This window comes from Cystoisospora suis, assembly GCF_002600585.1.
Source record: "Cystoisospora suis strain Wien I chromosome Unknown contig_520, whole genome shotgun sequence".
NCBI lineage: Eukaryota > Apicomplexa > Conoidasida > Eucoccidiorida > Sarcocystidae > Cystoisospora > Cystoisospora suis.
In genome coordinates this window covers 33,173-43,244 of record NW_027153321.1, presented here as the reverse complement: position 1 = coordinate 43,244, position 10,072 = coordinate 33,173, and the positions used below count along the sequence as shown (strand labels likewise).

Sequence of the window (10,072 nt, the reverse complement as noted above, 5' to 3'; positions counted from 1 at the left end):
GCTGTCACGTGAAAAAGAGGGATTGAGAGAGAAAGCTCTCTTGATGTGTCTACTCAAAACACATACCTAGAGAGAGAGGAGAGACTTGTGAAGATTCGCTGCATTTTAGGAGTAGTTGGGTCAGTGTAATTCCTACTGCGGAATTCTTCCTACCATCCTTGTTCGGATGATTCTTCACGCCCTTCTCCCTATGCTGTACATACATATTCATATTCATACATACATAGATCTCCCCTCTATAAATATCGTACACACATCCTCATACATAATAGAAAATACATACATGATTCATATAGACATACAGCTTTTTCGCGGATCGAGCGGGTGGTCTCTCAGCGGAGAAGATGAGTAGATGGAGTCTCGGAAGGAAAACATCGTATGTAGATCTATAGATAGGGGGGTGGGTGATCGAGAAAAAGATGTGCGTCTCGATAGGGAATGGCTCCGGTGTAGATGAGGATTCAGCACTCTGGTGATGCCAAATGACTCCCAGATAGGCGACCATGTTCTTTCTGTTTCACTTAGCTTTCGTAGATCATGATACGGCTAGTAGTCCGTTTTCACGGGCAGGGTTGATCTTTACAGTAGAGTGTCTGTACACTCCTGTACAGACCGAAAGACACAGCGGATGAATGACGCAGCGATCACGAGGCAAACACCTGAGTTGCTAAAGAGGCTCAGCATGAGAAGTCAACATAGTTTGAAAGGCTTCTTTTCATCTCTTTCTAAAAGGTGCACGTTATACAAGGAATTAATATATGGCGGTCCTGCTAAGGACGCGGTTGTTGAGCCTAGTAGAGCCGCATAATACTTCAATCCAGGTAGGCCTGCATACAAACACTTCTCATAAACCGAGGATACGTAGGCGTTTATGTGTGTCTACACCTATGTATAGACATCCTTCTGAAGCAGGCGATGTAGGAGGAGTAATGGTAGTAGGTGTCCACTAGTGGATCTGTCCTTTCAGCTCTTTAATGTATATGGGGCTACATACACATCCATTCGTACACACACACGACAGAAACAACAAACCGGCGTATGTGTAGTGCCGCATGTATCTTCTCATGTAGGTATATGTATATCTGTATACATCAAATGTGTCCCCCCTTTATGTATGGAATGCACGTAACAGTCTGTTTCTTTTGCCTTCAATCGCAGTTCTTTTCCGCACATCATTTATGTGTCTCCTTTTGAAAGATCGGCCTCTGTTGTGGTGGAGGATGGGCTGACAGAGATGAAAGCAGCAGCAAGTGGTGTGCCGCGTCATTGTCTTTCGGATGTCTCTACACCCAGAGAAAGAAATACCCCTTTCCGGGTTTCGTTTTGTCAGTGTCGACGGACTTTGTGACGACACTTTTTACGTTCGGCATCTTAGCCTCTCATCTGTTTGCGAAGAAACTTTTCGTATCATTTCAGTAGTTCTTTTTATGTGATCTTGACGAAGTAAAAGTCATAGGAGCGAAAGAACGACGGCGAAGACATCATCATATGACCGTTTTCCTCTGAAATCTTCGCCTCCTCCCTACACCGGTACAAAAAAAGATGAGAGGTCCGCAACACACTTGCCTCCTCCTCTTCCGATGAAGAAGGCGAGAAAGAGAGCGGGAGAGTGAGTGAATGCCCTCCTACTTCCACGCCTTACACCTTTGAGAGCTCATTCTGTGAATGGCAAACGAACCGTAACAACATTTTTGCTGGAGTGTAGAAGTCCCTAGCTACAACACAATGACAGTTCTTTGGTCCTGTACAATATGGATCATGACAGACACACGATAGAAAGAGAGAGACAGACATTGTTAACTTCACTATCGAGATAAGGGCTGTTCACGCAGTCATGCTACGCTACGAGAAAGGCCTTGAGAACAGAATGTCCGTAAGTAAGGCCTCTTCATAAGGTAGCATACCTTCCCTTGGTACCGAAGGCACGATACCATCCGAGATGTCCTTCTCTTGAGTGAGATTTTTCTATAAAGAAACATTCCTTCCTTTAGAAGACAAGACACCATGCGATGCCTTTCAATCGGAATGAGCCTCGTTTCTCAAGTCAAAACACTGGGCTGGTGCCGTCGCGGGATTCAGAAACACACAGAGGAAGAAAGGGGAGAGATGAGAATGACGTCGCATAAATGGGCGAGTGATGGTGGAATGGTTGGTAACTTTCCTCCCAAGTTAAGCGTCCCATAACTAGAGTGAAGTGAACTTGAGCTAACAGCATCATTCATCGCTTGGGCTAATGGCGCGGTGACGCCTCACTGGTCGGGCACTCAGAGCTGATTCCCGCATCTACGGAGTTTCTAAGGGCACTCTGACGAACTCGGTAGGTAACAGACTGCCTGAGCGGTGTGTTTTTTATACGTTCACAGGAGAACGTTTTCCACTTCGATAATTCTCTATTCATCGACCTCTATCTCCCATGTGTGTTATCTGAATCGTGAATTAGCGTGTGCAAGAGGGTCTCGGAGAAGCCAACAGCGGTTGCAGCTGGCTTCGTGTCTTTTTATTCTTCGTTGCGATGGTGAACACACGCTAGGGAGGAAGGACACTAGACCTCTGGGGCATAAGTGGTACGGTGCGTTTGTCTTGAAAGAAGCCTGATTGTGTGTGTCTGTACATGCCGCTTCTTCGCTTTTTGTTGAGGCGACCATCACATCTTCTTCTTCTGGTAGCGCGGAATTTCCGGTCCTGACAGGCGAAAGAGAAGCAGAGTTTCATCACATCATCACGCAAGTTTTTCTTGTGAGGGGTTGAGGCACACTGTTATCGCGTCCCGATGGCGAGGTGTCAATCCCGTCCTACGATCTTTCTTCCATCCTGGATGATCTGCGCAGAAGGCGGCAGAGGTAGCGCATCCGCGGAAAGAATGAGACTGACAAAGGAGTTTAACGCGCAAAGAAACCCAGGATCAGTGACTCGACTACGGTCCCCTGTTTTGATGCGTGCTCTCTGCATGATAGCAGCCGCTGCTCTGGTGCCGTTCTGGAGGGATATATACAGCTTTAATGGGGCGTCGGCTTCAACCTCTAGTAGCGGGTCTGAAATCTACAAGAAGCTGTGGGTTCCTCCTCTCCCTATGGCCAGTAATAAATTTATAGTTGATGAGAGTAGTCTAGTTCCGTTAGGTAGACATATTCAGTTTCTGCGACCGGGTGAGCAGTTCCTCATCCTTATCGTTAACGCGACTGCTGTAACTCTGATGCCTAGTACCTATCAGACCGAAGCGTACGAGGTAGACGACGGTAGATGCAACCTTGTGTCCCTACAACTGTACCAAGATATTTTCGATAAAGCTCCGCAAGGCTTCCAGTTTTGGAGGGTGCAAGACCATAAGCAGTTGTCTGATATGTCACCAAACGCAGCTCCCACGGACACCACTGCCAGTGGGCAGAACAAGAGTCTTTCTGTGAAATCTTTACTGTTCACGGCTCCTCTCAAGCGACACCTGGATGATGATAGTGAAGAATTCTGTATCGTTGCAAGGGACAACACACAGGGTTCCCAGAAACGAGTGTCTCTGATCGTTGTTGTTCGGTCTCCTGCGCAGCGGCCTCTTATTGTAGCTAGTCTGGCTATTACAACGATGAGCAGTGTTATTGGACTTTCACGAAGTTCATTTTGAGTCAGTTTTGCTAACCTTAGAACAAAGCCATACGAGCTAAAAGTTGATTGCTGTCCAGTCACAGGAAATATACAACCTAAAGAGGGCTTGCTGTACGAAGGTCAGCATTTCGATATCGACGGTGCCCGGGAAGACATCCTAATGCGACTTAGGGTGCTGCAGGACGGGCAGCCGTTGCTCTCGTAGCGGGTAACTAGGGAGACAGGGGAGGCATCCAGGACGGGGGCCGGAAGTGTTTTTTCTGTTGCTATGCGCCACAAAGAGGAGCTCCGAGAGAGGTTCGGGTGCTGCAATCACCATATTCGCCGATCTTCTTCTCCCCGTGTACTCTTGCTCGGCTCGGACACCCTCCTGCTAGCTGTGGTTTTGTCGTCCCCCCGCGTTACAGGCCTCAACGCTGGACGGCACGTTGCGGCTGTTTTTTCGTACAGTGTAACCGGCCAGCTGCCAACAAGGTGAGTGAGGATGCGAGTAACAAAAGTAAGGCGGACATCACCCGTGTAAACTTCTTCGTATTAGAGACAAGAGATTCATCGGTACTGAATTGTCCGAGAAGTGGACGGCAGCTGGACCAGGCCGGGCGTTCGAGCAGAGTCTCCTCGCCACCATGCATTCCACATGCCAGCCGTGTGTTGTGGTTGCGGGTTGACCTTTGTACATGCAACTTTGTATGTGATGTGCAGAGAACTCGTTACTTCGTGAAGAAAACTGAAACTCTCGCCGCATGGCATAGGGGAAGCTGACGCCCTGTTTGTTCTTGCTGACAGAGTATTCAACCTCCAAGAGGGATGCGCGGGGGGACCGTCCGTGCCGGAGTGAAGTTTTCTTTCCGCAGTTAGTAACGATGACAGGCTAACAGGACATGCGGACTGAGGAAATAATCTCGTTTTCCTGTTTGTTGTGTTCGGTGCGACGTTTCGTGCTTGTGGTACTCCAAGTGGCCATTACTTCTTGTGAAAGCGGACCCGACTGGTTGTGCAGGGAATTTGTGAAACACATGAGGAATTTCCTACCCTCTGCTAAGAAGAGCACAGGATGAGGGAACCGAAGGCTTCGAGTCGATGGTGAATGGCAGGCGACGTACTGTCAGCCAGACACTCACCGCTCGCGTTTTCCCCAGACGCTGGGAAGAACCTTTTATTCACCACTTACCGTCACAAACTTTTACCTTGCAAGCTGACCCCGCAGAGCTTCGTTGTTCATATCCTTATGGAAGTTCTGGAGTAGTCCGAATTTTATAGGCTCGCTGGTGCTCCTCTATAGCGATAAGGGGTGCCATAGCTTGAAGTTCTTCCCTCCAGTCACCCGGCTGCTGTTGCGTTCCGGGAAACTGTGGTGGGGCGAAGAAACCCGCAGCAATTTTTGTGCTAAGAGAGGTGCAATTCGAAAGGGTCACAGTACGCTGACCCAAGTCTTGTCCGTCTGCGGAAGAGCTTTTATTGAATGTAGTCAACAACTTCCATCCGCCCCCCGCCGCGGCCCGAGCGGCCTCCGTTGTTTGCGGCTAAGCGGACCAGTTCCCAACAGCTGTCAGAGATAAAGAATTCAGTCTTGCTTTTTTTTTGTTTTGTTACTCTTCACTCTCTGAGCCGCTGGCGTCAAGGGGTGTGCTCGGGACATTCTATATCCGCCAGTGGAGTTTTTCTAAGTGTCCTTTCTGAGCCCCCGTTGAGGGTACGCCAAGCAGACCTTCAAAGGCCCACAGGTAGCGGGACTGGTTAGTTGTCGCCTTCTTCTTGTTCGACTCTTCGGTGTAGTAGCAGTGGTATACGCACACAGAAAAGAAGAATCGTTTGATAGGTGGGGCTGAGGGCAGCTTTATCTTGTGCGGAGTTGAGGTCGTGTCCGCACGTGTCTCCTGCGTTTTTTTCCGGGGCGGCGCTGGTCATCTTTTTCTCTCGTGGTGGCAATTTCCGATGCGTTACAGAGCAGGGAAGGACAAACCCGTGAGGAGTGAGGGAGAATGACGACTCAAAGTGCAAGAAGAAAAGGTTCAGAGCCAATGGGACCACCTCTGTCCAGCGTGTTGCCTGCTGTTTGCATGGTAGCAGTCTCGCTGTTCCCGTGCTGGGGGGATTTTTGTCACCTTGATGGAGTTTCGGCCTCAGTTACTGATAGCTTCACTGCTAATATGAATGACCACGAGATTTACAGAAAAGAATGGAACCGCCCCTCCCGGTGGCTGATAATACTTATGTGGTTGAAGAGAAGAAGCTGACTTTTCTTGGCCGACATATCCAGTATTTGCGACCAGGTGAACAGTATGTGGTCCTTGTTGCCGATACCTCTGCAATAGCTTTGCTGCCGACTTACTATCAGTCACAAGCCTATGACGCTGATAATGGTATGTGTGATTTGGCATCCCTCGAATCTTACCGGGACATGTTCTCTCCCACACCAGAAGGTTATGAGTTTTGGAAAGTGCGAAAGCATAGGCCCAAGACCGCAAGGATCGCGAGCGAGAGTGGTGACGGAGATAGCGCCCTTGCTCCCCGGGCGGTTCTTCAGGGTGCTGGACCTCTCGATGCTGACGCAAGCCTCAGTAGCAATTCAGTTGAAGGTACTAAAGACAGTAGTAATTCAGTTGAAGGTACTAAAAACAGTAGCAATTCAGTTGAAGGTACTAAAGACAGCACTAGGGGACAAGGTGGCGGACAAAGCACTCAAGGGGACGACGGTGACAATGGAAAGGGTGTCGTAACATCCTTGCTCTTTACGGCTCCACTTAAAAGTCAGATGCACAAAAAGGTAGAAGAATTCTGTATTGTCGCGAGGGACAGATCTGCAAGGCCACACAAAAGTGTTTCTCTCGTGATTGTTTTGAGCTCGGCGTCACGGCTGTTTGTAAGTGCAGTGGCTACCGCAGCGACGAGTGCTATCGCGCTTTCGCGCGGTGTTCCGTTCCTTTGATTTTCCTGTTTCCGAGAGTGAGTGTCAAGTGACAAAATTCTCAAGTGCAGCAAGGAAGTCACGAGAGGGAGAAGGTCACTGGGGTGCACGACAACGTTTGCTTCGAAGCAAACTGTCACTTGGAGAAGTAGGGAAAACTCAGGTCTTTTTCTTTTCTTTTGCGGGACGGGGCGCGAAAACCGCAGGAGCCAGCGAGCTTCTTGGGAAGATGTGCCTATTGGGTTTTACAGAGTTGACTGAAGTCCTTTTTTTTTTCTGGTCGGAGTATCGCCTCTCCGTGAGACCGCGCAACCAGGGAGAGAACACCGAGCACGAGCTCCTGCTGCAGATGAGCCTTCCTGCCGCACAAGCGATCTGTCACAGGAGTGAAGGGGGGTTTGTACAGCACAAACGCCTGTGTCCGTGTGCGGCGGTGTCTAGCACAAGTGCATGTACCTATATCATTCAGCGTTGTGCAAGAAAGCACGCTTGAAACAGAAAGGGGAAAAGGGATACCGAAGAGGGAGTCCTTACAAGCCCGGTCTTCCCCGCCCATTCTGAACCTCCGCTTACTGATAGCTTTGTGTCATAAGGGAGCAAAGCATTTCTGAATGCTGTGCTGCTGCGTGACGCAGACCTACCCAAAAGGAATGTTCTTTAGTTTCAGCATGCCGAGAAGCAGGCGACGGACAACTTTGTTCCTTATAACCGCTGTTTCGTTATGCCTCTTTGTCTGTGTACCGAGCGAGGCTTGTATTCTTGCGGCGTGAGTACACGTGGCTCTGCAGGCGTTGTGTCTCGCTTTGTGCCCTGTAGCTATGGTACATCCCTGACAATGCTTTTATTTTTCCCACGCACGATGATGTGATCACACGTCGTGTCTGATGTCGATATTTTATACGGATGCTTTGGCCTTCTAGAGAGTCTCAGGCTCTCTACCATTTGAAAACGCCTTGACTGTGGCTACTGAGGGACAGTAATGGTCTTCTAACTGAAAGGCACTCGCACATTTCTTGTGAAAGAGAAGACGCGGTTCCCTTACTTCTTTGTTTGGACCAGCACCCGGAGAAGCAAGACACGAAAGAGTGCGAGCACACTTTTTTCAGCTTGCCACTCCTCCACATAGAGTTTTTTCGGTCAGTTCATCTGCAGGATCAAACCGGCTGCCGGATTGCGCTGGCTGTCACATACATAGGCCTGCCCACTCCGCACGTTCATCCTAAACAGCGTTTATCCTAGAAGCGTCTTCTTCCTCACTTTCCAGATTCTCGCAACGTGACATGGAACCGTTGCGTCCCGGTGGGTGGACGATCCTACTTCCATTGGCTATGAGGTGTATGTGGGGAGATTCCAACGTATTGCCGGCAAAGGGCTGTAGACGGAAAGGGAGGCCTGCAAAGCATTTCGTCGAAGGTGGTAACGGAAGGAGTGTGCCATCCTTCATGTGAGGATGCTGAGACGTGCTCTCGATTCCACCAGCACCTCTTTCCTTTGCCCCGTAACACCTTGCAGCGGCATGGATTGAGCTGTCCTCCAAGTTGTTTCGACGTCTTGGGGAAGTGAGCATGCCAAACGCTTCTTGGGCATGGGCTGCACTCGCACACCTTTCTGAGCTTTTTTCTCTTCATTTTCGAGGGATTCTTCCTGTCCCTCAGCTTATAATCAGTTGCCGGGTGGCTTCGGAGAGCCCATCCGGGAGAACCAGAAAATCTCGAATCAGCGGCCGGCGCTGAACTGCTTGTCATCGTCCTTTACAAATTCTCTTCCTGTCCTCGACCAGAGAGCTTGTGGCCTCTCCCTCGTAAGGAAACAGCTTTCGATGAGAACTGTCTGTTTCTGCACGTTTAAGAAAGCCCGAGCGGGCTGCCTGTTCCTTCAGTCTGTATCCCAGTCTTCGTGGCTTGTTGGATACGCGGAGGCAAGTTCGGAGAACGTGATCAGTGGTGCTGCTAGTCCTGTTTACAGCGGTCACCTCCCTGCAGAGAGGGGAGGTTTTTCTTGTGGAATGTAACTCTAGAAAATACTGCATTATCTTCCGTGCTGCGGAAAGCAAATCCTGGTAACGAGCAACAGGACGGGGAAGTCGCTCTTCCATATTGAGTTCTTTTCCCCGTAGGTTATCCTGGGAGGGGTACTGTCACCACTGCCGCAAGAACGTGCATCACGACTGAACTATTAGGAGCCGAAACTTTACAGGAAGTGAGATCAACTCGATCTCCTGTTATCATGATACCACGCAATGCTTTGGTACCATACTCCCGCAGGGATTTGTGCCGCTTCGATGGGATACCAGCTTCAGTCAGTGGCAGCGACCGTAAAACTCATAGGAATTTGCTGGCCTCTCTTTTTCCTCTGGCCAGTGATACATGCATAGCTTTTGAGGGCAGTAGTATGGCTCCGTCAGGCACACATACCGCTGTAGTTTCTACGGTGCGATGTTCCTCCCCTTAACGTACCCCCCACTGCCGCAGCTGTGACGCCTGTTTCGTCTCGGAACGAAAGCATCGGATGTGGACGATTCTAGACGTAGCCTTATGTGACTGTAATGGTACCAGGATAGTTCGATAGAGCCCCACAAGGCTACCAGCTTCGGTGGGTGCAACACCATCCTCAGTCTTCTTCCACATCAACAAACGCCGTTTGCACCGTTCCAAGAGAATACTCGCAGAATTCTGGACGGACCTCCCTCGGTCTCAATGTTAGGGTTGCTGTCACAGCAGGCTCTTGTGATAGCTAGTCTGGCTAGAACGACTATGCCCAGCGTTATCAGACTCCAGCGGGGTCCTTCATTTACTTACATTTTCCCGATGCTTGGAAAGGCTATCGTTCCAACACAGCTGCTTGCTATTCAGCCGTAGGAAACAAAAGATGCGGGGAGCGTTTGTTCTGCGAAGGCGGGCACCTTCGTTATCGACCCTGCCCAGGAAGACTCATCGCACTGTCAGTGGTGTGTAGCAAGATGCCAAGACAAGAAGGAGCCCGAGAGACTTCAGAAGACGCTGGTGCTCTGTAGCGGTAATACGTGTGTTGGCTATCCAGACCACACAGTAGAAAGCAGGTCGAGGAAGTAGGAGCGGCTGGGAAGAGTCTCGTGAAGACCCGTCATTCGCAAAGCCAGCCGTGTTTTCTGGTTGCAGGTGTCTCGCTTTGAACATGCGAGTTTGTGGGTGATGTCCAGAGAACCCTTTAGTGCAGGAAGGAGATGGCGTGGCATAAAGAGAACTAAAGAGTGGGCTTGTCTTTGACAGGTAGAGCCTGATTTATTTTGGGAACCTCGAGCCCTAGGATGTGAGCGCGCGGCGCCTCTAGAGGCTTGTCAAAACCGTCGGTTCTTCTGTCCTGTACAAAGAAGACTTCACAGTGAGGCGTTTTCCGCTCTGTAGACCGAGCAGCTGTTGTCCCTCGGGAAACCGTGGTGAACCGAAGTAGCAGGGAGCTGTTTTCTTACGAAGAGCGGTGCAGCTTGCTAGTGATATGAGACACTGTCCAGTTTCGACTGCCGCCGTGACAGAAGAAATCGGGCAGCCTCCTTGATGCCGCTCTCAATTTCCGTCTGGCCCCACCGCG

The 10,072-nt window shown here is 49.9% G+C and overlaps 1 protein-coding gene across 1 annotated transcript; it reads left to right on the top strand.

Annotated features, from left to right (window-relative positions):
- The first annotated feature begins 4,288 nt into the window (after window positions 1-4,288).
- Window positions 4,289-8,281, top strand: CSUI_001324 (uncharacterized protein). The gene has a single exon (XM_068061530.1). It carries the CDS (start codon window positions 5,777-5,779, stop codon window positions 6,524-6,526), a length of 750 nt encoding a protein of 249 aa, XP_067926495.1. The 5' UTR covers window positions 4,289-5,776; the 3' UTR covers window positions 6,527-8,281.
- The last annotated feature ends 1,791 nt before the right edge of the window (window positions 8,282-10,072 follow it).